At 41.2% G+C, this 26,689-nt stretch overlaps 3 protein-coding genes across 3 annotated transcripts in view; 2 read left to right on the top strand and 1 right to left on the bottom strand.

The window, feature by feature from the left end:
* LOC135531012 (zinc finger protein with KRAB and SCAN domains 1-like) overlaps window positions 1-6,696 on the bottom strand; it is a 39,965-nt gene extending 33,269 nt beyond the window's left edge. The window contains exons 1-4 of the mRNA XM_064959160.1: window positions 6,611-6,696; window positions 5,945-6,156; window positions 2,978-3,034; window positions 511-642 (exon numbers count right to left, since the gene is read on the bottom strand). Coding sequence (XP_064815232.1) covers window positions 511-642; window positions 2,978-3,034; window positions 5,945-6,137 — 382 coding nt within the window. The 5' untranslated portion in view covers window positions 6,138-6,156; window positions 6,611-6,696. The remainder of the gene's footprint in view (window positions 1-510; window positions 643-2,977; window positions 3,035-5,944; window positions 6,157-6,610) is intronic.
* The window catches only part of LOC135531015 (zinc finger protein 135-like), a 125,835-nt gene extending 100,449 nt beyond the window's left edge, over window positions 1-25,386 (top strand). The window contains exons 2-3 of the mRNA XM_064959164.1: window positions 21,491-21,703; window positions 22,561-25,386. Coding sequence (XP_064815236.1) covers window positions 21,604-21,703; window positions 22,561-23,645 — 1,185 coding nt within the window. The 5' untranslated portion in view covers window positions 21,491-21,603 and the 3' untranslated portion in view covers window positions 23,646-25,386. The remainder of the gene's footprint in view (window positions 1-21,490; window positions 21,704-22,560) is intronic.
* The window catches only part of LOC135531016 (acidic leucine-rich nuclear phosphoprotein 32 family member B-like), a 19,802-nt gene continuing 2,869 nt past the window's right edge, over window positions 9,757-26,689 (top strand). Inside the window, exons 1-2 of the mRNA XM_064959165.1 lie at window positions 9,757-9,988; window positions 10,316-10,363. Coding sequence (XP_064815237.1) covers window positions 9,757-9,988; window positions 10,316-10,363 — 280 coding nt within the window. The remainder of the gene's footprint in view (window positions 9,989-10,315; window positions 10,364-26,689) is intronic.

Here is a 26,689-nt window from a genome sequence, read left to right as displayed (position 1 = left end):
TCTGATCATGCTGGTCATTTATGAACATTTGAACATCTTTGCCATGTTCTGTTATAATCTCCACCCGGCACAGCCAGAAGAGGACTGGCCATCCCACATAGCCTGGTTCCTCTCTAGGTTTCTTCCTAGGTTTTGGCCTTTCTAGGGAGTTTTTCCTAACCACCGTGCTTCTACACCTGCATTGCTTGCTGTTTGGGGTTTTAGGCTGGGTTTCTGTACAGCACTTTGAGATATCAGCTGATGTACGAAGGGCTATATAAATAAATTTGATTTGATTACCTGGTTGGTCCTGTCCCCAACCTCCTTAGTCATCTGAAACTGGTCTCTGATGTTCTGATCAGGGATTACCTGGTTGGTCCTGTCCCCAACCTCCTTAGTCATCTGAAACTGGTCTCTGATGTTCTGATAAGGGATTACCTGGTTGGTCCTGTCCCCAACCTCCTTAGTCATCTGAAACTGGTCTCAATATACTGTAGCTCCCTCTGGATGTTTTGATCAGTGATTAATTACCTGGGTTGGTCCTGTCCCCATCCTCCTCCTCTCTGTCCCCAACCTCCTCCTCTCCATCCTCCTCCTCCTCTCTGTCCCCAATCTCCTCCTCTCCATCCTCCTCCTCCTCTTCTCTTTTAACAGTAACAAGTCCTGTAAAACATCAAACCAAAAGATCTAAAACACTTTATAATATAAATGCCTCCCATCAGTACTCCACCAGAGGGAGCTCTAACTTGGTTCCCTGTAGAATCAATCCTTGGGGGGGACAGGGGACACACAGATTCTGGTACTAACATGCCATCTCACAGGACCACAGTGGAAATAATAACCTGCCATCTCACAGTGGAAATAATAACCTGCCATCTCACAGTGGAAATAATAACCTGCCATCTCACAGTGGAAATAATAACCTGCCATCTCACAGTGGAAATAATAACCTGCCATCTCACAGTGGACATAATAACCTGCCATCTCACAGTGGAAATAATAACCTGCCATCTCACAGTGGAAATAATAACCTGCCATCTCACAGTGGAAATAATAACCTGCCATCTCACAGTGGAAATAATAACCTGCCATCTCACAGTGGAAATAATAACCTGCCATCTCACAGTGGAAATAATAACCTGCCATCTCACAGTGGACATAATAACCTGCCATCTCACAGTGGACATAATAACCTGGCCATCTCACAGTGGAAATAATAACCTGCCATCTCACAGTGGAAATAATAACCTGCCATCTCACAGTGGAAATAATAACCTGCCATCTCACAGGTGGAAATAATACCTGCCATCTCACTGCCATCTCACAGTGGAAATAATAACCTGCCATCTCACAGTGGAAATAATAACCTGCCATCTCACAGTGGAAATAATAACCTGCCATCTCACAGTGGAAATAATAACCTGCCATCTCACAGTGGAAATAATAACCTGCCATCTCACAGTGGAAATAATAACCTGCCATCTCACAGTGGACATAATAACCTGCCATCTCACAGGACCACAGTGGAAATAATAACCTGCCATCTCACAGTGGAAATAATAACCTGCCATCTCACAGTGGAAATAATAACCTGCCATCTCACAGTGGAAATAATAACCTGCCATCTCACAGTGGAAATAATAACCTGCCATCTCACAGTGGAAATAATAACCTGCCATCTCACAGTGGAAATAATAACCTGCCATCTCACAGTGGAAATAATAACCTGCCATCTCACAGTGGGCCATCTCACAGTGGAAATAATAACCTGCCATCTCACAGTGGAAATAATAACCTGCCATCTCACAGTGGAAATAATAACCTGCCATCTCACAGTGGAAATAATAACCTGCCATCTCACAGTGGAAATAATAACCTGCCATCTCACAGTGGAAATAATAACCTGCCATCTCACAGGACCACAGTGGAAATAATAACCTGCCATCTCACAGTGTAAATAATAACCTGCCATCTCACAGTGGACATAATAACCTGCCATCTCACAGGACCACAGTGGAAATAATAACCTGCCATCTCACAGTGGAAATAATAACCTGCCATCTCACAGTGGAAATAATAACCTGCCATCTCACAGTGGAAATAATAACCTGCCATCTCACAGTGGAAATAATAACCTGCCATCTCACAGTGGAAATAATAACCTGCCATCTCACAGTGGAAATAATAACCTGCCATCTCACAGGACCACAGTGGAAATAATAACCTGCCATCTCACAATGGAAATAATAACCTGCCATCTCACAGGACCACAGTGGAAATAATAACCTGCCATCTCACAGGACCACAGTGGAAATAATAACCTGCCATCTCACAATGGAAATAATAACCTGCCATCTCACAGGACCACAGTGGAAATAATAACCTGCCATCTCACAGGACCACAATGGAAATAATAACCTGCCATCTCACAGTGGAAATAATAACCTGCCATCTCACAGGACCACAGTGGAAATAATAACCTGCCATCATGTCATGTCGTGTTGTGTCATGTTGTCATGTCATGTTGTGTCATGTCATGTTGTGTCATGTTGTGTCATGTCGTGTCATGTTGTGTCATGTTGTGTCATGTCATGTTGTGTCATGTTGTGTTGTGTCATGTTGTGTCAGGTTGTGTCATGTCATGTTGGGGCGGCAGGGTAGCCTAGTGGTTAGAGCGTTGGACTAGTAACCGGAAGGTTGCGAGTTCAAACCCCCGAACTGACAAGGTACAAATCTGTCGTTCTGCCCCTGAACAGGCAGTTAACCCACTGTTCCTAGGCCGTCATTGAAAATATGAATTTGTTCTTAACTGACTTGCCTGGTTAAATAAAGGTAAAAAAAATAATAATAATAAAAAAAAAATGTTATGTTGTGTCATGTTGTTGTCGTCTTCAGCTGGAGCAGACTACTACTTTTAATTACCTAATCAATATTCACATAATAAGGTGTTGGGATAATACATACATCTAGTCTATACCCTGGCTAGTGTTCTTATTACCTGGGTTGGCCACACCTCCTCCTCCTTCTGCTTCCTGGTCCTCCTCTCCTTCTATATCTACTGGAACAAGATCAACATCACACATATTGGTCTGTGTCTGGAATGACACTCTATTCCCTATATAGTGCACTACATGCTGTGCAATACTCTGAACTATAGCAGACCTGGGTTCAAATAGTATTTGAAACCTTTCAAATACCTCATCTGTGCTTGATTGAGCTTGCCTGGCTGGAGCAATTGAACCAAATGGGATAGTCCCAAAAGTGTCACACCGCCCCCCTGGCTATTTGGCCCTCCAGGCAGGCTCAACCAAACGCTGAAGGATTTGAATGTTTGAAATTATTTGTTATATATATTTTTTAAACTAGATTAGGATGTAACCTCTATCTAAAAACTCCTATTAGGATGTAACCTAGCAACCTAAAACTCCTATTTGGATGCAACCTAAAAACTCCTAGTAGGATGTAACCTAGCAACCTAAAACTCCTATTAGGATGCAACCTAAAACTCCTATTAGGATGTAACCTAGCAACCTAAAACTCCTATTAGGATGTAACCTAGCAACCTAAAAACTCCTATTAGGATGTAACCTAGCAACCTAAAACTCCTATTAGGATGTAACCTAGCAACCTAAAACTCCTATTAGGATGTAACCTAGCAACCTAAAACTCCTATTAGGATGTAACCTAGCAACCTAAAACTCCTATTAGGACGTAACCTAGCAACCTAAAACTCCTATTAGGACGTAACCTAGCAACCTAAAACTCCTATTAGGACGTAACCTAGCAACCTAAAACTCATATTAGGATGCAACCTAGCTCTCTGTAACTCTCGGCAGCATTCTGCCTTCTCCCTACAGTTTTCAGCGTCGACTGGCCCGTGTGAACTACAGTCCCGACGCTGTGTTTTAACGTTGAGAAACATCAATAATCATCGCTTGAGATAAGGCTTTCAAAACAAATGGCCCTTATCTTTCATCGGCGAGAAAGAATCCTTCAAATACTGTAGCAGTTACAGATCCATACAGCTATGGCGCCTCCATCCTACTAAACAACAGTCGTGGACAAACGTTTTGAGAATGACACAAATATTAATTTTCACAAAGTCTGCTGCCTCAGATTGTATGATGGAAATTTGCATATAATCCAGAATGTTATGACAAGTGATCAGATGAATTGCAATTAATTGCAAAGTCCCTCTTTGCCATGCATGAACTGAATCCCCCAAAAAAGATTTCCACTGCATTTCAGCCCTGCCACAAAAGGACCAGCTGACATCATGTCAGTGATTCTCTCGTTAACACAGGTGTGAGTGTTGACTCTGTCATGCTGATTGAGTTCAAATAGCAGACTGGGAGCTTCAAAAGGAGTGTGGTGCTTGGAATCATTGTTCTTCCTCTGTCAACCATGGTTACCTGCAAGGAAACACGTGCCGTCATCATTGCTTTGCACAAAAAGGGCTTCACAGGCAAGTATATTGCTGGCAGTAAGATTGCACCTAAATCAACCATTTATCGGATCATCAAGAACTTCAAGGAGAGCGGTTCAATTGTTGTGAAGAAGGCTTCAGGGCGCCCAAGAAAGTCCAGCAAGCGCCAGGGCCGTCTCTAAAAGTTGATTCAGCTGCGGGATCGGGGCACCACCAGTACAGAGCTTGCTCAGGAATGGCAGCAGGCAGGTGTGAGTGCATCTGCACGCACAGTGAGGCAAAGACTTTGGAGGTTGGCCTGGTGTCAAGAAGGGCAGCAAAGAAGCCACTTCTCTCCAGGAAAAACATCAGGGACAGACTGATATTCTGCAAAAGGTACAGGGATTGGACTGCTGAGGACTGGGGTAAGGTCATTTCCTCTGATGAATCCCCTTTCCGATTGTTTGTGGCATCCGGAAAAAAGCTTGTCCGGAGAAGACAAGGTGAGCGCTACCATCAGTCCTGGGTCATGTCAACAGTAAAGCATCCTGAGACCATTCATGTGTGGGGTCGCTTCTCAGCCAAGGGAGTGGGCTCACTAACAATGTTGCCTAAGAACACAGCCATGAATAAAGAATGGTGAATGGTACCAACACATCCTCCGAGAGCAACTTCTCCCAACCACCAGGAGCACCTCGCCGTGAGGCAAAAGTGATGGCTCTGGGAACAAAAGATTCCCCAGACCTTAATCCCATTGAGAACTTGTGGTCAATCCTCAAGAGGCGGGTGGACAAACAAAACCCCACAGATTCTGATAAACTCCAAGCATTGATTATGCAAGACTGGACTACCATCAGTCAGGATGTGGCCCAGAAGTTAATTGACAGCATGCCAGGGTGGATTGCAGAGGGCTTGAAAAAGGGTCAACACTGCAAATATTGACTCTGCATCAACTTCATGTCATTGTAAATAAAAGCCTTTGACACTTATGAAATGCTTGTAATTATACTTCATCATTCCATAGTAACATCTGACTAAAATATCTAAAGACACTGAAGCAGCAAACTTTGTGGAAATTAATATTTGTGTCATTCTCAAAACTTTTGGCCACGACTGTACACTGTAGCAGTGACAGATCCATACAGCTACGGAGCCTCCATCCGACCAAACTGCACTTCCACTACTCTTCCCGAGTTACACTTACACACAGGTGTCCGGAGCATGCCAGACAGCTAATTGGCCTCTTGTATTCCATCTGTTTTCCATAAACAAGCGCTGTAACTTGAAGATATGGCCGTATGGGAACAATAACCCTATCAAGGTGTGTATCAATTTAAACTTTTTTTTTGGGGGGGGGGGGGGATTATAAAAAGGTCCTTATCCTTCCAAAACCGTACCGCAAGCGACTTGTGTTAATATTCAGATTGAGCGTTTGGGCTCTTAACAAAACTCCCCCCTGTACAGAAGACGCCTTCATCCAATGTCTTCTGTAATGGAACTGAGAGCTAGGATCGGGGTCTAGATGTAACCCAGTGGCAGGTGTAGGCATCTTAGACTCACCCGAGTCAACGTTACCGTCTTCCCTCTCCTGTTCTACTCCCCCGTTCTCTTCCTCGGTTCTTCTCTCATCCTCCTCTTCCTCTTTTTTGACAATCACATTGAGCTCCAGTGTTTGACTGCAGTCCTCCAGCTTCACTGACGCCATCTCTTGACCTGGCTGTGAGCTTTTCTGGGCCGGACTCGGTTCAGTCATGGTATGCTCGAGGCGGATGCTTTTTAAGAAAGGAAAATAGATATGTTCAGGAAATAAATTAAAATAATATATAAAACAATAAAATATATATAAATCACAATGGGAGGAACCGACTTTCATGCCAGGGAAAGCGCTGCAGATAAACAATTAGCTGAAGGCCATTTCACCAATCACCATGTTTGTATAGGCTAAATGGTGATGTAATGTACGACCGCGCAAAATAATGTAGTCTTTCTACGTACAGTGTTTTCACTCCGAAATAATTCATTCATATGGAGTTCCTCCCCTGAACTGTAATGGATTTTTATCGATAACGTTCCTGGCCAGAACAACAATCGTGACAGCCCAACGGACCGTGGCTGTCTACAACCTCACTGCTCAACATCTTCCACATCGCCGATAAAAAACGTTAACTGTATGTTTCAGCGTCTGGTTATAGTTTAAATTGCTATAATCAAAACACGACAGATTACCTGATTTCACTGGTATTTTATTGTTTGATTAGACTCTGAGCATGGAGAATCGGATGAGCCAGTACTGTAAACTTCCGCCTGCGCGCAGGATGGGAGAGGGCGTCATGTTCACGGGCGTCATGTAAGCGCAGGATGGGAGAGGGCGTCATGTTCACGGGCGTCATGTAAGCGCAGGCGTCGGCCATCACACCGACCGATTCGCAACCCTCCTCCCAGTTTATCAATAAAAGACCAGCGATTTCAGGTAATCCGAAAATGCTTTCATGATCATTTAAACGATAGACAACAGTTGAACATTACAGTAAACGTTTATTGTCAATCGGTAATGTGGTAGATTGCAGCTGTTGAATAGTGTCAGTTTTGTCGGGCTTGCAGCGGTTGTTGTGGTTTCCGTCTGTCATGTTTTTTTTTAAATTTTTTTTATTACTCAGGGTCGTTATCGATACAAGCCATTACATAGATGAGGACTCAAAATGAATGTATATCTGAGGAAGTGTTCGGTACTGTGTAAAAAAAGTGCTGATTAGTTAAATACCCCTTATTGTTTTACTGTAGCGCTTGTTGCACAAGCAAGAAAACGGACTCCTCACACAGTGACAAATATAATGAAAAGAGGATACCGAGTCAGTATGTGTGTGTATATATACTACCGTTCAAAAATGTGGAGTCACTTAGAAATGTCCTTGTTTTCCAATGAAACATACATTAAATGAGTTGCAAAATGAATAGGAAATATAGTCAAGACGTTGACAAGGTTATAAATAATGATTTTTAATTGAAATAATAATTGTGTCCTTCAAACTTTGCTTTCATCAAAGAATCCTCAATTTGCAGCAATTACAGCCTTGCAGGCCTTTGGCATTCTCGTTGTCAATTTGTTGAGGTAATCTGAAGAGATTTCACCCCATGCTTCCTGAAGCACCTCCCACAAGTTGGATTGGCTTGATGGGCACTTCTTACGTACCATACGGTCAAGCTGCTCCCACAACAGTCAATAGGGTTGAAATCCGGTGACTGTGCTGGCCACTCCATTATAGACAGAATACCAGCTGATTGTTTCTTCCCTAAATAGTTCTTGCATAGTTTGGAGCTGTGCTTTGGGTCATTGTCCTGTTGTATGAGGAAATTGGCTCCAATTAAGCGCGTCCACATAATATATCCCATTTAGCAGACGCTTTTGTCCAAAGCGACTTACAAGTCGGCTGGGGCCACTACTTTTTACATATGGGTGGCCCCAGCGGGAATCGAACCCACGACGCTTGGCGTTGCAAGCGCCATGCTCTACCGACTGAGCCACACAGGACCCATGACATGGCGTTGCAAAATGGAGAGATAACCTTCCTTCTTCAAGATCCCTTTTACCCTGTACAAATCTCCCACTTTACCACCACCAAAGCACCCACAGACCATCACATTGCCTCCAACATGCTTGAGAGATGGCGTCAATAACTCCTCCAGCATCTTTTCATTTTTCTGCATCTCACGAATGCTCTCCTTTGTGATCCGAATATCTCAAACTTAGATTTGTCTGTCCATAACACTTTTTTTTCCAATCTTCCTCTGTCCATTGTCTGTGTTCTTTTGCCCATCTTAATCTTTTATTTTTATTGGTCAGTCTGAGATATGGATTTTTCCTTGCAACTCTGCCTAGAAGGCCAGCATCCCGGAGTCGCCTCTTCAATGTTGACGTTGAGACTGGTGTTTTGCGGATACTGTTTAATGAAGCTGCCAGTTGAGGACTTGTGAGGCGTCTGTTTCTCAAACGAGACACTCTAATGTACTTGTCGTCTTGCTCAGTTGTGCACCGGGGCCTCCCACTCCTCTTTCTATTCTGGTTAGGGCCATTTTGTGCTGTTCTGTGAAGAGAGTAGTACACAGCGTTGTACGAGATCTTCAGTTTCTTGGCAATTTCTCACATGGAATAGCCTTCATTTCTCAGAACAAGAATAGACTGACGAGTTTCAGAAGAAAGTTCTTTGTTTCTGGCCATTTTGAGCCAATAATCAAACCCACAAATGCTGATACTCCAGATACTCAACGAGTCTAAAGAAGGCCAGTTTTATTGCTTCTTTAATCAGGACAACAGTTTTCAGCTGTGCTAACATAATTGCAAAAGCGTTTTCTAATGATCAGTTAGCCTTTTTAAAATGATAAACTTGGATTAGCTAACACAGCGTTCCAGGGGAACACAGGAGTGATGGTTGCTGATAATGGGCCAATGGACGCCTATGTAGATATCCCATTACAAATCAGCCGTTTCCAGCTACAATAGTCATTTACAACATTAACAATGTCTACACTGTATTTCTGATCAATTTTAATGGATACATTGTTTAGCTTTTCTTTCAAAAACAAGTACATTTCTAAGTGACCCCAAACTTTTGAACGGTAGTGTGTATGTATATTATATATGTTTTTCTGTTTTGTTTATTTCATTTCTGAACATCACTTAGATTTTAGTTTTTTGATTCAGACACTTTCTTTAAAAATAAAAAAAGCATCCAGTCCACATCATACCATGTCTGAACTGGGTTCTGGCTGCCCTGTTCTTACCATGTCTGAACTGGGTTCTGACTGCCGTGTTCATACCATGTCTGAACTGGGTTCTGGCTGCCGTGTTCATACCATGTCTGAACTGGGTTCTGGCTGCCGTGTTCATACCATGTCTGAACTGGGTTCTGGCTGCCGTGTTCATACCATGTCTGAACTGGGTTCTGGCTGCCGTGTTCATACCATGTCTGAACTGGGTTCTGGCTGCCCTGTTCATACCATGTCTGAACTGGGTTCTGACTGCCGTGTTCATACCATGTCTGAACTGGGTTCTGGCTGCCGTGTTCATACCATGTCTGAACTGGGTTCTGGCTGCCGTGTTCATACCATGTCTGAACTGGGTTCTGGCTGCCGTGTTCATACCATGTCTGAACTGGGTTCTGGCTGCCGTGTTCATACCATGTCTGAACTGGGTTGTGGCTGCAGTGTTCATACCATGTCTGAACTGGGTTCTGGCTGCAGTGTTCATACCATGTCTGAACTGGGTTCTGGCTGAACTGGGTTCTGGCTGCCGTGTTCATACCATGTCTGAACTGGGTTCTGGCTGCCGTGTTCATACCATGTCTGAACTGGGTTCTGGCTGCAGTGTTCATACCATGTCTGAACTGGGTTCTGGCTGCCGTGTTCATACCATGTCTGAACTGGGTTTTGGCTGCCATGTTGCAGCCCAGAGAAGCTCACAACAGGGTCCAGAGATGGCATCAGTGAAGCTGGAAGACTGCAGTCAAACAGTGGAACTCAATGTGATTGTCAAAGAGGAGGAGGAGGAGCGAGAAATCGAGGAGGAGGAGGAAGAAGAGGATGAGGAAGATAATGACATTGACTCTGGTGAGTCCAGGTTGGCTACGCCAACATTTTGGTTACATCATAGTCCTTAAAGTCCAGATCTGGGTTCAAATAGGATTTAAAAATGTTCAAATACTTTCAGTGCTTGTTGGAGCCTACCTGAAGGGTCAGCTAGTTAAGTGGGGTGAGGGTCACTTTTGAGACTATTCCGTTTGGTTCAAATGGACCAGGCACATATTGATTTCAATCAAGCACAGACGGATTTTCAATTAGAATTGAACACATGTCTACTATTGTCTAGTGTGGCACACACAGCATGTGTAGTCCAAAAATAACCCCTAAGCCCCTTTTTTGATGTTGTTCAAGTAGATATGGAAGAAGAGGAGGACCAGAAAGGAGGAGGTGTGGCTAACCCAGGTAATATATTACAATAGAAAGAGAACTAACCCAGGTAATATATTACAATAAAGAGGACTAACCCAGGTAATATATTACAATAGAAAGAGGACTAACCCAGGTAATATATTACAATAGAAAGAGGGCTAACCCAGGTAATATATTACAATAGAAAGAGGACTAACCCAGGTAATAAATTACAATAGAAAGATAATAGAATAAAGCCTATTATATTATTACTATTATTACTACTATTATTATTATTACTACTACTACTACTACTACTATTATTACTACTACTACTACTACTATTATTACTATTATTACTACTACTACTACTATTATTACTACTACTACTACTACTATTACTATTATTACTAGTATTATTATTACTACTACTACTATTATTACTACTACTATTACTACTATTACTACTATTATTACTACTACTACTACTATTACTACTACTACTACTATTTATTTACTACTACTACTACTATTATTACTACTACTACTACTATTATTACTACTACTACTACTATTATTACTACTATTATTATTACTACTACTATTACTACTACTACTACTATTACTATTATTACTATTATTACTACTACTACTATTATTACTACTACTACTACTACTACTATTACTATTATTACTATTATTACTATTACTATTATTACTATTTACTATTATTATTACTAGTATTATTATTACTACTACTACTATTACTATTATTACTAGTATTATTATTACTACTATTACTATTATTATTATTATTACTAGTATTATTATTACTACTACTATTACTAGTATTATTACTAGTATTATTATTACTACTATTACTATTACTATTATTATTACTAGTATTATTATTACTACTACTACTATTATTATTACTACTATTACTATTATTATTACTAGTATTATTATTACTATTACTACTATTATTATGTAATTATTACTATTACTATTATAAAGTATTAATGAACTATTATTGTGTTACTACTACAGTCTTATTATTTTATGTTTTACTAGGGCTTGTTATTATTTATTACTACTAGTATTATTATTACTGATTACTAGGGACAGCTAGTATTATTAGGATGAATTACTAGGATTATTATTACTACTGTATTACTATTACTACTACTACCTAGGTATTATTACACTATCAGAACTATTATACTAGTATTATTAGGTGGGGGATGGAGAGGACTACTTATTACTAGTATATTATTATTACCAACTATTATTACTAGTATTATTATTTATTAAGTATTATTATTACTACTAATACTCATATACTACTATTAATATACAATAAACACATTCACTATTACTATTACCCATTATTATTTCTACTACAATGTATTATTATTACTACTACTACTACCATTACTACTACATTAATATACAATCAATTATTATTCAACTACTACTATTAATATACAATAAACTATTACATATTATTACTAGTATTATTATTATACTACTACTACTACTAACATATTCAACTACCCTATTAATGACCAATTCATATACACATTAATATAATAAACACATTCAACTACCCATTAATATACAATAAACACATTCAACTACCTATTAATATACAATATACAATAAACACATTCAACTACCCATTAATATACAATAAATTACATTCAACTACCCATTAATTATACACTATTATTATTATAGTATTATTAAATTACATTCTACTACCCTATTACTACTTTACAATAAATTATTATTCTACTACTACCTACATTACTATATACAATAAACTACTATTATTCACTACTACTACTACATTATATACTAGTATTATTATTACTACTATTACTACTACTACCCATTAATATTACTACTATTATTATTATTATTACTATTATTCATTACTACCTATTATTATTATTATTATTATTACTACTACTACAATAAACTACTATTCAACTACTACTATTATTACATTAATACTATTATTATTATTATTACTAGTATTATTAAACTATTATTACTAGTATTACTATTATTACTATTTACAGTATTATTATTACTACTATTCATTACTACCCATTAATATACTAATAAATTACTATTAACTACTATTATTACATATTATTAATAAACTACATATTATTACTACTATTATTATTATTATTATTATTACTACTATTACTATTACTACTACTATTATTACTAGTATTAATATACATTATATTAACACATTCAACTACTATTATTATTATTACAACTACTATTATTAATATACAATAAATTACTATTACTACTACTACCCATTAATATATTAATAACTACTATTATTACAACTATTATTACTATTAATTATATTATTATAATTACTACTACTATTACTACTACTACTATTATTACTATTTATTACTACTACTACTATTACTACTACTACTATTATTACTACTATTATTACTATTATTATTATATTACTATTATTACTATTATTATTATTACTACTACTACTACTACTATATTATTATTACTAGTATTATTATTACTATTATTACTATTATTATTATTACTATTACTACTATTATTACTACCCATTACTATTATTATTACTACTATTACTATTATACTATTATTAAATTATTACTACTACTACTATTATTACTACTATTATTACTATTATTATAGTATTATTATTACTACTACTACTACTACTACTACTACTACTATTATTACAATATTATTATTATTATTACTACTACTACTACTATTAATATACTAGTATTATTATTACTATTCATTATTATTACTATTATTATATACTATTATAAATGAACATTCACTTATTGGTTTGATGTTTTACCTTGTTATTAAGGATTAATAAGCCAGGTAACACTTCAGAACTACCCATTCATATACACATTAATATACAATTAAACACATTCAACTACCCATTCAACTACCCATTAATATACAATAAACACATTCAACTACCCATTAATATACAATAAACACATTCAACTACCCATTAATATACAATAAACACATTCAACTACCCATTCATATACACATTAATATACAATAAACACATTCAACTACCCATTCAACTACCCATTAATATACAATAATACCCATTAACACATTCAACTACCCATTAATATACAATAAACACATTCAACTACCCATTAATATACAATAAACACATTCAACTACCCATTCAACTACCCATTAATATACAATAAACACATTCAACTACCCATTAATATACAATAAACACATTCAACTACCCATTAATATACAATAAACACATTCAACTACCCATTAATATACACATTAATATACATTAACTACACATTCAACTACCCATTAATATACAATAAACACATTCAACTATTATACAATACACATTCACCTACCCATTAATATACAATAAACACATTCAACTACCCATTAATATACAATAAACACATTCACCTACCCATTAATATACAATAAACACATTCAACTACCCATTAATATTATTACATTAATATACAATAAACACATTCACCTACCCATTCATTTACAATAAACACATTCAACTACCCATTAATATACAATAAACACATTCAACTACCCATTAATATACAATAAACACATTCAACTACCCATTAATATACAATAAACACATTCAACTACCCATTAATATACAATAAACACATTCAACTACCCATTCAATAAACACATTAATACCCATTAATATACAATAAACACATTCAACTACCCATTAATATACAATAAACACATTCACCCTACCCATTAATATACAATAAACACATTCACCTACCCATTAATATACAATAAACACATTCAACTACCCATTCAACTACCCATTAATATACAATAAACACATTCAACTACCCATTAATATACAATAAAACACATTCAACTACCCATTAATATACAATAAACACATTCAACTACCCATTCATATACCCATTAATATACAATAAACACATTCAACTACCTACATATACCATTAATATACAATAAACACATTTCATTCCTACCCATTAATATACAATAAACACATTCAACTACCCATTATATATACACATTAATATACAATAAACACATTCATACAATAAACACATTCAACTACCCATTAATATACAATAAACACATTCAACTACCCATTAATATACAATAAACACATTAAACTACCCATTCAACTACCCATTAATATACAATAAACACATTCAACTACCCATTCATACTACCCATTAATATACAATAAACACATTCAACTACCCATTTAATATACAATAAACACATTCAACTACCCATTAATATACAATAAACACATTCATTCTACCATTAATATTAATATACAATAAACACATTCAACTACCCATTAATATACAATAAACACATTCAACTACCCATTAATATACAATAAACACATTCAACTACCCATTAATATACACATTAATATACAATAAACACAAACTACCCATTCATAGACATATTCATATACAATAAATACATTAAACTCCACATTTATATATACACATTCATATGCAAAGTGTTATACAGGAACCCAGCCTAAACCCCCAAACAGCAAGCAATGCAGGTGTAGAAGCACGGTGACTAGGAAGAACTCCCTAGAAAGGCCAAAACCTAGGAAGAAACCTCGAGAGGAACCAGGCTATGAGGGGTTCTGGGGCCTCACAAGGGTGCGTTCTCAGCCCTCTCCTGTAGTCCCTGTTCACCCATGACTGCGTGGCCATGCACGCCTCCAACTCAATCATTAAGTTTGCAGACGACACTACAGTGGTAGGCTTGATTACCAACAACGACGAGACGGCCTACAGGGAGGAGGTGAGGGCCCTCGGAGTGTGGTGTCAGGAAAATAACCTCTCACTCAACGTCAACAAAACAAAGGAGATGATCGTGTACTTCAGGAAACAGCAGTGGGAGCACCCCCCTTTCCACATTGATGGGACAGCAGTGGAGAAGGTGGAAAGTTAAGTTCCTCTGCGTACACATCACGGACAAATTGAAATGGTCCACCCACACAGACAGCATGGTGAAGAACCTGAAGAAATTTGGCTTGTCACCTAAAACCCCCACAAACTTCTACAGATGCACAATCGAGAGCATCCTGTCAGGCTTTATCACCACCTGGTAGGGCAACTACACTTCCCTGAACCGTAAGGCTCTTCAGTGGGTAGTGCAGTCTGCATAACGCATCACCGGGGGGCAAACTACCTTCCCTCCAGGACACCGACACCACCCAATGTCACAGGAAGGCCAAAAAGATCATCAAGGACAACAACCACCTGAGCCACTGCCTGTTCACCCCGCTATCATCCAGAAGGCGAGGTCAGTACAGGTACATCAAAGCTGGGACTGAGAGACTGAAAAACAGCTTCTATCTCAAGGACATCAGACTGTTAAACAGCCATCACTAGCACAGAGAGGCTGCTACCTACATACAGACTCAACTCCAGCCACTTTAATAAATGGATTTAATCATGTTGTCACTTTAAATAATGCCACTTTTCTATGTTTACATATCCTACATTACTCATCTCATATGTATATACTATATTTTATACCATTTTATGCCATCGCTCATCCATATGTTTATAGATACACATTCTTATTCCATCCCCTTACATTGTGTGTGTATTAGGTAGTCGTTGTGAATTTGTTAGATTACTTGTTAGATATTACTGCACTGTCGTAACTAGAAGCACAAGCATTTCGCTACACTCGCATTGACAACTGCTAACCATGTGTATGTGACAAATATAATGTGATTTTATTTAAACACATTAAACTACCCATTCATATACACTTTATTATACACAACAATACACGAAAAGTAAAACGGTCACCCTAACAACCGTCTGAAAGGTCCTAGAGGGTACCCCTAACAACCATCTGAAAGGCCCTAGAGGGTCCCCCTAACAACCATCTGAAAAAGGTCCCCTAACAACCATCTGAAAGGTCCTAGAGGGTCCCCTAACAACCATCTGAAAAGAGGTCCCCTAACAACCATCTGAAATGCCCTAGAGGGTCCCCCTAACAACCATCTGAAATGCCCTAGAGGGTCCCCCTAACAACCATCTGAAAGGCCCTAGAGGGTCCCCCTAACAACCATCTGAAAGGTCCTAGAGGGTCCCCCTAACAACCATCTGAAAGGCCCTAGAGGGTCCCCCTAACAACCATCTGAAAGGCCCTAGAGGGTCCCCCTAACAACCATCTGAAAGGCCCTAGAGGGTCCCCCTAACAACAGTCTGAAAGGCCCTAGAGGGTCCCCCTAACAACCATCTGAAAGGCCCTAGAGGGTCCCCTAACAACCATCTGAAAGGCCCTAGAGGGTAACAACCATCTGAAAGGCCCTAGAGGGTCCCCTAACAACCATCTGAAAGGCCCTAGAGGGTAACAACCATCTGAAAGGTCCTAGACTAACAACGGTCTGAAAGGCCCTTGAGGGTCCCCCTAACAACAGTCTGAAAGGCCCTAGAGGGTCCCCCTAACAACCGTCTTAAAGGCCCTAGAGGGTGAAATGCCCTAGAGGGTCCCCTAACAACCATCTGAAAGGCCCTAGAGGGTCCCCCTAACAACCATCTGAAAGGCCCTAGAGGGTCCCCCTAACAACCATCTGAAATGCCCTAGAGGGTCCCCCTAACAACCATCTGAAAGGCCCTAGAGGGTCCCCCTAACAACCATCTGAAAGGCCCTAGAGGGTCCCCCTAACAACCATCTGAAAGGTCCTAGAGGGTCCCCCTAACAACGTTCTGAAAGGCCCTTGAGGGTCCCCCTAACAACAGTCTGAAAGGCCCTAGAGGGTCCCCTAACAACCGTCTTAAAGGCCCTAGAGGTCCCCTAACAACCATCTGAAAGGCCCTAGAGGGTCCCCTAACAACCATCTGAAAGGCCCTAGAGGGTCCCCTAACAACCATCTGAAAGGCCCTAGAGGGTCCCCTAACAACCATCTGAAAGGCCCTAGAGGGTCCCCCTAACAACCATCTGAAAGGCCCTAGAGGGTCCCCTAACAACCATCTGAAAGGCCCCCCCTAACAACCATCTGAAAGGTCCTAGAGGGTCCCCTAACAACCATCTGGAAGGTCCTAGAGGGTCCCCTAACAACCATCTGAAAGGTCCTAGAGGGTCCCCTAACAACCGTCTTAAAGGTCCTAGAGGGTCCCCTAACAACAGTCTGAAAGGCCCTAGAGGGTCCCCCTAACAACCATCTGAAAGGCCCTAGAGGGTCCCCCTAACAACAGTCTGAAAGGCCCTAGAGGGTTCCCCTAACAACCATCTGAAAGGTCCTAGAGGGTTCCCCTAACAACCATCTGAAAGGCCCTAGAGGGTTCCCCTAACAACAGTCTGAAAGGCCCTAGAGGGTCCCCCTAACAACAGTCTGAAAGGCCCTAGAGGGTCCCCCTAACAACCATCTGCAAGGCCCTAGAGGGTCCCCCTAACAACCATCTGAAAGGCCCTAGAGGGTTCCCCTAACAACCATCTTAAAGGCCCTAGAGGCACCATCCAAAGTACGTATACTATACGTATGCATAAATCATCAGATATCATTTTTTCGTGATTTGTAAAATGTACATATACGTGGTTTTACCTGCATTAAGTTTCAGTCCAACGAAGGCTTTCTGCAGAACAATGAAGACAGAATGAAGCTCTGACAGAGCCTGGTCAGCTGCGAAGGCAACAGCACACACCACAGTGTCATCTGCGTACAGTGGAAAGATACCATTTTAAGATGGAAAGAGAGAAGAAAAAAAAAACGGACCAAGAATGGATCCCCCTGGGAAACCCTTTGTTACGTCCACAACCTGATTTAACACCATCAGTAAATACACACTGTGTTCTGAGGGGTAGCCTGCGAAGCAAGCTACTCTGGGTTTTCTAAAGCTAACCGGGCTTCAGTTAGCTTGACATCCCAGCTCAGGCTTCATCCGTACTACGACGGTGGATATTTCTCATCTGCCTGCCGCTAACTCCAGCAGAAGTACATGGCTTGTCGAATTCTTCATTGAGACGATGCTGAAACGTCAAATCCGTGGGGCAAAACAGTGCCATGTTCAGATTTGAGATGAAAATCATAATGAAGGAAAAGAAATCTTACAGATTCAGCAGTCGGAGGTGTGAAATAAGCGTTTAGAAGTATCTTCTTCATTGTTTTACTTTGCTTTTTTAATTGTAAAAATAAATAAATCACACACACGAGCGTTGGACTAGTAACCGGAAGGTTGCAAGTTCAAACCCCCGAGCTGACAAGGTACAAATCTGTCGTTCTGCCCCTGAACAGGCATTTAACCCACTGTTCCTAGGCCGTCATTGAAAATAAGAATTTGTTCTTAACTGACTTTCCTGGTTAAATAAATGTTTTAAAAAAATCATAACATATTTCATCTTCTTCTTCAAATGAAGGAGATGATGACGCACTCTTTGCAAGAGGGAGGAATTCTGATTTTCATTGGTCCTCAACTCAGGTTCAGACTATTCATTCAGGATAGAGTTGGCCTGCTTGGGAGCAGGTTAGTTCTGAAGGATTCATTCAGGATAGAGTTGGCCTGCTTGGGAGCAGGTTAGTTCTGAAGGATTCATTCAGGATAGAGTTGGCCTGCTTGGGAGCAGGTTAGTTCTGAACGATTCATTCAGGATAGAGTTGACCTGCCCGGGAGCAGGTTAGTTCTGAAGGATTCATTCAGGATAGAGTTGGACTGCTTGGGAGCAGGTTGGTTCTGAAGGATTCATTCAGGATAGAGTTGGCCTGCCATTGGAGCAGGTTAGTTCTGAACGATTCATTCAGGATAGAGTTGGCCTGCTTGGGAGCAGGTTAGTTCTGAAGGATTCATTCAGGATAGAGTTGGCCTGCCCGGGAGAAGGTTAGTTCTGAACGATTCATTCAGGATAGAGTTGGCCTGCCATTGGAGCAGGTTAGTTCTGAAGGATTCATTCAGGATAGAGTTGGACTGCTTGGGAGCAGGTTAGTTCTGAAAGATTCGCTGCCATAGAAATGTAACTGACTAAAAGGTGAGCCACATTCATATGACTGGTTGTCCTTTTAAATAATTTTCAAACCAGCTACATGCAGCCTGGTCCAGGCCTCAGAATAAGTTGTGTAGTATTTAGTAGTACTTATTGGGATCCTCAATTCGCCCCTCTTTCTGGGGTCAAAACAGGAAATAAAACGCAACAAATAAAATACATGATATCCATAAAATATACATAACACAACATACTCTGCTGCCTCTGCCTCACGCTTCAGAAACAGGAGATGCCTCCTGTCCTATGAGCCGTTCCGGCTTGTACAGATCAAGGCTTGTGGAAGGCTACTTATCGACATACAGTACAGACCAAGGCTTGTGGAAGGCTCCTTACCGACATACAGTACAGACCAAGGCTTGTGGAAGGCTACTTAGCGACATACAGTACAGACCAAGGCTTGTGGAAGGCTACATACCGACATACAGTACAGACCAAGGCTTGTGGAAGGCTACTTAGCGACATACAGTACAGACCAAGGCTTGTGGAACATAGCAACATACAGTACAGACCAACAGTACAGACCAAGGCTTGTGGAAGGCTACTTACCGACATACAGTACAGACCAAGGCTTACAGTACAGACCAAGGCTTGTGGAAGGCTACTTACCGACATACAGTACAGACCAAGGCTTGTGGAAGGCTACTTACCGACATACAGTACACAAGAAGGCTACTTATCGACATACAGTACAGACCAAGGCTTGTGACATACAGTAACAATACATCAATGTAGATACAGACCAAGGCTTGTAAAAGGGACATACAGTACAGACCAAGGCTTGTGGAAGGCTACTTACCGATACAGTACAGACCAAGGCTTGTGGAAGGCTTTTCCCACAGTTTTGTTACACAGTACAGACCAAGGCTTTATACTTACCGACATCTATGGTGTAACAAACATCAATAGATTAAACACAGCTTTATTCTAAAATAGATTAAACACATTTAAAAAAAATCCTCATCAATCTACACACAACACCCCATAATGACGAAGCGAAAACAGGTTTTCAGAAATGTTTGCAAATGTATTTAAAATTAAAACAGAGACCCTTTGCTAGGAGACTCAAAATTGAGCTCAGGTGCATCATGTTTCCATTGATCATCCTTGATGTTTCTACATCTTGATTGGAGTCCACCTGTGGTAAATGTAATTGATTGGACATGATTTGGAAAGGCACACACCTGTCTATATAAGGTCCCACAGTTGAGAGTGCATGTCAGAGCAAAAACCAAGCCATGAGGTCGAAGGAATTGTCCTTAGAGCTCAGAGACAGGACTGTGTCACGACACAGATATGGTGAAGGGTTTCCTAGAGCTGGCCACCCGGCCAAACTGAGCAATCGGGGAGAAGGGCCTTGGTCAGGGAGGTGACCAAGAACCCGATGGTCACTCTGACAGAGCTCCAGAGTTCCTCTGTGGCGATGGAGAACCTTCCACAAGGACAACCATCTTTGCAGCACTCCAACAATCAGGCCTTTATGGTAGATTGACCAGACAGAAGCCACTTCTCAGTAAAAGGCACATGACAGCCAAAAGGCACCTAAAGGACTCAGACCGTGAGAAACAAGATTATCTTGTCTGATGAAACTAAGATTGAACTCTTTGGCCTGAATGCCAAGCGTTACGTCTGGAGGAAACCAGGCACCATCCCTACGGTGAAGCATGGTGGTGGCAGCATCATGCTGTGGGGATGTTTTTCAGCGGCCAGGACTGGGAGACTAGTCAGGATCAAGGAAAAGATGAACGGCGCAAAGTACAGGGAGATCCTTGATGAAAACCTGCTCCAGAGTACTCAGGACCTCAGACTAGGGTGAAGGTTCGCCTTCCAACAGCCAAGATAACACAGGAGTGGCTTCGGGACAAGTCTCTGAATGTCCTTGAGTGGCCCAGCCAGAGCCCGGACTTGAATATCCCAGTAATCGCTGATCAGAACATACATCTAAGAGGAGGAGGAAGGTGTGGGTAGGACCAACTCAGATCAGAATATACATTTAGGAGAAGTCAACTATCCTTTCTACCTTTTTAGATACCGAAGCATGGTATAGCATATAAAATAGAAAACAAGTGTTTAACCCATGTAATGTTGCCATTAAAACAGGAGAGGGTGCCAGCTCTGACCCAGACAGCCTTGGGGACCCTGACCCGGAGAGACCGTACCTCTGCTCCCAGTGCGGCAAGCGGTTTACTGCAGCCAGCAGCTTGAAGATACACATGATGACCCACAGCGGAGAGAAACCCCACCATTGTTCCGTTTGCGAGAAGGCCTTCTTGCGATCCTATGACCTGAGACGACACCAGGTGGTTCACAAAGGTGAAAGAAACAACCATACCCTGATGTTAAACTATTTGATTGACTATGGTACAGGTACACTATTGTGTAACACAATGAATTTGAAGATGATCTCCACTGTTTGCTTGTTAGCTAGCTATCCAGACAGCTTAAAAAAAATGGCTGCCAACATTCCATTAAAACAATGCAGTCAATCCACAGCCATACACTTTCTGACGTCAGTTGTTGATAGGACTTAGACAAGTTGTAAATGCAAGTACTGATATTGTATCGTATAAAAACACTCACTGCTTTCCAAGAGACATTGTGGGTTTGTTTACATATATTTTAGAGGCTAATTATACGGAAAATGTCTTTAAAACCTGCATAAACTGTATTTATAATTATATGACCAATATTTTAGGTCGACTAATTCTATTACCCAATTTCTGATGCATCAACATGCCTTTTATTTCCCTGCGTCAGTTAAAGCAGGAAATGCGATCACCTACTGCCATTCATTCCAATTACACTGGGTTGGATTTCTCCCTGACCAAGATGGCTGCCATTTTCAGACCATTATGGAACTTTGAGGGTTCACAACACAGCCCCTCTAGTAATTGAGTAGGATCTCTATGGGTGCAGGCACATGGTATTGTAGCAAATGTGGAGTGTATCTCGGACCAGTATGGTCGGTATGGTCCTGGACCAAACTGGGTCCAGGAGACTGTCAACCCAACAGTGATCTGAACCTCTTGACTAGTTTGCTAGGTGTTGGGTTAAGGTCGCTATAGTATTTTACTGTACGTACAGTATACTGTTAAGCATGCAAGTGATGCTGTTCTCTCCTATCTGTCCTAGCAGAGTCTCTAACCCCTATAATGTTGTCATTGAAACAGGAGAGGTTGCCAGATCTGACACAGACATCTCTGAGAAGCACCACCGCTGCTCCGAGTGCGGAAAGAGGTTCCTCACAAAGACGCGGCTGAACAGACATGCGCTGATCCACAGCGGAGAGAAACCACATCAGTGCTCTGTCTGCGGGAAGTGTTTCTTACGACCCGACGACTTGAGGAGACACATGACCATCCACACCGGAGAGAAAACCAAGCACGTCTGCCACCCGTGTGGGAAGACATTCACCTTGCTACGGCACCTCAAGATCCACCAGCGAGTCCATACGGGAGAGAAACCATACCACTGCTCCAAGTGCCCGGAGAGTTTTGCCCACCTGTTGGAGTATAGGAAGCACAGACAGACCCACCGTATCGAGAAACCATACCACTGTGATGACTGTGACAAGATGTTCTCCCACTTCAGAACCCTCAAGGTTCATCGTCTGATCCACACAGGAGAGAACCTCCACCACTGCTCCTACTGCGGGAAGGGCTTCACGATCAGAGGGAACCTCAACACCCACCTACTGACCCACACCAAGGAGAAACCGCATCAGTGCTCCATCTGCGGACAACGCTTCGCCAGATCCCAGTGCCTGAAAAAACACAAGCTCAAGAAGTTACACATGGAAGAGGTCCTCTACCACATCTGCGATTGCGGTAAGAGCTTCACGGATGTAGAGAAGCTGCAGACGCATGCCAGGACGCACTTGAAGAACCTCGAGAAGAGGTTCTGCTGCTCGTACTGCGGCCGGACGTTCGTACGGGCTGGTGACCTTCAAAGCCACCAGAGAACACACACTGGAGAGAAACCGTACGTATGCACTATATGCGGGACCCGTTTCGCCCAGTCTGGGAACCTGAGGGTGCACCAGATCACGCACACTAAAGAGAGGCCATACCCTTGTACTGTCTGTGATAAGCGGTTCACCACACCGGGGAGTCTGAAGGTGCACGTGAGGCTCCATACAGGGGAGAAGCCGTATGTCTGTAGCCTGTGTGGGAAAGGGTTCCATGTACCCAAATTGCTGAAGAAACACCAGGAGCATCACACAAGTGAGATGACAGCCTCCTTGGACATGACATAGGAAAAGCCTACAATTTTGTCTGGAGGACTTTTATTTTGGAAAACACATGTCCTCAATGGGACCAGTGGCCAGTACTTTAGTCACTGAGGCCTATCCTTTCTCAATTCATCTTTCCTCGATTATCTCGCATCCTCTCTCCTCACCTCCTCAACTGTATTGGAGGAGAATATCTAAAGTCCCTCCCCTCAGACCTTCTCCTCCAATGAGTTTTGAGAAGAAGCTGGGGAGAGAGAATGGAAGGACTCGAGGACTGAAAAAAAATCCAGGTTTCAATGGCCAAAAGATTGCTGGTGGTTTCTCTGCTGCTCTCATGAGCATCGCTGGGCCTCGGGCATGTACCAGTGGAAGGTCTACATTTGAAACCGTCTATAAATCCATTTAAGGACATGGGTTTTCAAAATAAAAGTAATCTGAAATTGTGCACCAAATGTGCTTTTCAACGTCTCACTAATCATGACTGAATTTGTAGTGCTTCATTTAGTGACACAGCCTTCATAAAGCTTCTCTAGGTTAACGCCATATATGAATACAGTAATGATATATATAATTATGTGTTACATCGTGTTGCCCTCTTTAGGTAGCCTAGTGGTTAAAGCATTGGGCCAGTAACTGAAAGGTTGCTAGATCGAATCCCTGAGCGGACAAGGTAAAAATCTGTCATTCTGCCCCTGAGCAAGGCAGTTAACCCACTGTTCCCTGGGCGCCGTAGATGTCGATTATGGCAGCCCCCCCTCACCTCTCTGATTCACAGGGGTTAAATGCGGAAGACACATTTCAGTTGAAGGCATTCAGTTGTACAACCGACTAGGTATCCCCCTTTCCATTATTGCCATCGTGGTTATTATTTGACCCTGCTGGTCATCTATGAACGATCTGGCCTTAATGGTCACATGGACTCTTAAATCTCTACCCGGCACAGCCAGAAGAGGTCTGGTCACGCCTCGGCGCCTGGTTCCTCTCTACCAGACACAGCCAGAAGAGGACTTGCCACCCATCAGAGCCTGCTTCCTCTCTACCAGTCACAGCCAGAAGAGGTCTGGTCACCCATCAGAGCCTGCTTCCTCTCTGCCCGACACAGCCAGAAGAGGTCTGGTCACCCATCAGAGCCTGCTTCCTCTCTACACGGCACAGCCAGAAGAGGACTGGCCACCCATCAGAGCCTGCTTCCTCTCTGCCCGACACAGCCAGAAGAGGTCTGGTCACGTCTCGGCGCCTGGTTCCTCTCTACCCGACACAGCCAGAAGAGGACTGGCCACCCATCAGAGCCCTGCTTCCTCTCTAGGTTTCTTCCTAGGTTTCTGCCTTTCTAGGGAGCTTTTCCTAGTCCCTTTGCTTCTGCCTCTGCATTGCTTGTTCTTTGTGGTTTTGGGCAGGGTATCTGCAGGGCACTTTGTGGTTTTAGGCAGGGTATCTGCATTTATGGTCATGGTAGGCTATAGTATTCTATTTTAACTGCAATTGTGTTGGTGATTGTTACCAAGTGCAGCATTTATTCCAGTTGAAATAGTCAAAATACTTCACTCAACATTGGAGCTTTTTGTTGTTGACCCCATGACCCCCAAAGGGTCAGAGTTCAGCCCTGGACAAGAGCACTTTGTGACACCTGCTGATGTAAAAAGGGCTTAATAACATACACATGATTTGATGTGACACAATGTGAACATGTCAGTAAATGTTATGACAATAAATGCTAACTGTGTGATGTGTTGTTCTTTGTTTGGGGGTTCTCTGAGGAGTGATCTACCAGACGAGGATTAAGCCTAGTCCTTGTCTATAAAGCATTCTCAATGGAGAATTTATAGTAAAAAAGTGTTTTTTAGTCACTGGGCTTGATCTGTGTCTGGGAAACCGCCACCAGAGACTTAACATGTGGAGTGTAGAAATGCTCAAATAAAATGAATGAATACCTATTTTGGTGGTAATTTTGGGGATTATTTCAGTTGTCCAAGATGAGGCCTATCCAGCAGTACTATTATCCTTAAAAAATAAAGACATTTAAAAATGTTGAGCTTACCAAGTAGTTTAGACGTATTCATTTTCTAGAAATGTCTTAGATTAAAATAAAAAAAAGTCAAGAAGTCCTGCCTAATTGCGCCTGTAAATCGCTCTGGATAAAAGCGTCTGCTAAATGTCTCTCTTTTTTACACCAATACTACTGTACGCCGAATAGTATACGGCTCTACCGACTGGTAGGCCGTCATTATAAATAATAATTTGTTCTTAACTGACTTGCCTAGTTAAATAAAGGTTAAATATTAATAAATAATAATAAAAACAATCCAAACAGAGTGAAAGGTGCGCAATGACTGCGCATACGTGATGCTCGTGAACACACCTTTTTCCTCATACAGGCGGAAGTTTACAGTTGGATTCCCCGACCCTCCTCCATGTCAAATAATTGAAGAAAACCTATCCCAGGTAATCTGTATAACGTTGAAATGTGTACCCAACATGCTATATCAGTGTTTAAGCTACTAGAACGAATACCAGCCAGGGAAGCGTCAGGTCGAGCTAACGAGGTTGCGTCTATGTTGTTGTTTTTTCACGTCCTCCACCTATAGTCAGTAGCCACAGAGGATGTATAATCTACAACATGTGAAGGCTATTCCCGTCTCAGTAACTAGCTAACCTTAACTAGATCAGTGACCGTTGTTGTTTTTCCTCCAATGTTCTGCAAGCAGTGAACGAGCAAGTTTAGACTCATATCTGATACAATAACGACGTTAGATAGCTAGACGTCGGTATGTTTTCTGAATAGATCGATCGATCACATATCTCCTCTTCATATTTTTAAGACTGTGGCACCATGTCTGATCCGGAATCCCCGGATGCTCGTGACCCGGCCCAGAGAAGCTCCCTGAGAGGTCCAGAGATGAGGTCAGGGAAGCTGGAAGACTGCAGTCAAACACTGGAACTCAGTGTGGCTGTCAAAGATGATGATGGTAATGACGAGGAGGAGGCTGACGAAGAGGAAGAGGATAGCGATGATGTAGACTCTGGTAAGTTCAGGTGTTGAGTCAAGTCAATATTGGGCTACCATAAAC

This window comes from Oncorhynchus masou, unplaced genomic scaffold (genome assembly GCF_036934945.1).
Source record: "Oncorhynchus masou masou isolate Uvic2021 unplaced genomic scaffold, UVic_Omas_1.1 unplaced_scaffold_1490, whole genome shotgun sequence".
NCBI lineage: Eukaryota > Metazoa > Chordata > Actinopteri > Salmoniformes > Salmonidae > Oncorhynchus > Oncorhynchus masou.
This window is presented reverse-complemented; position numbering and strand designations above follow the sequence as displayed.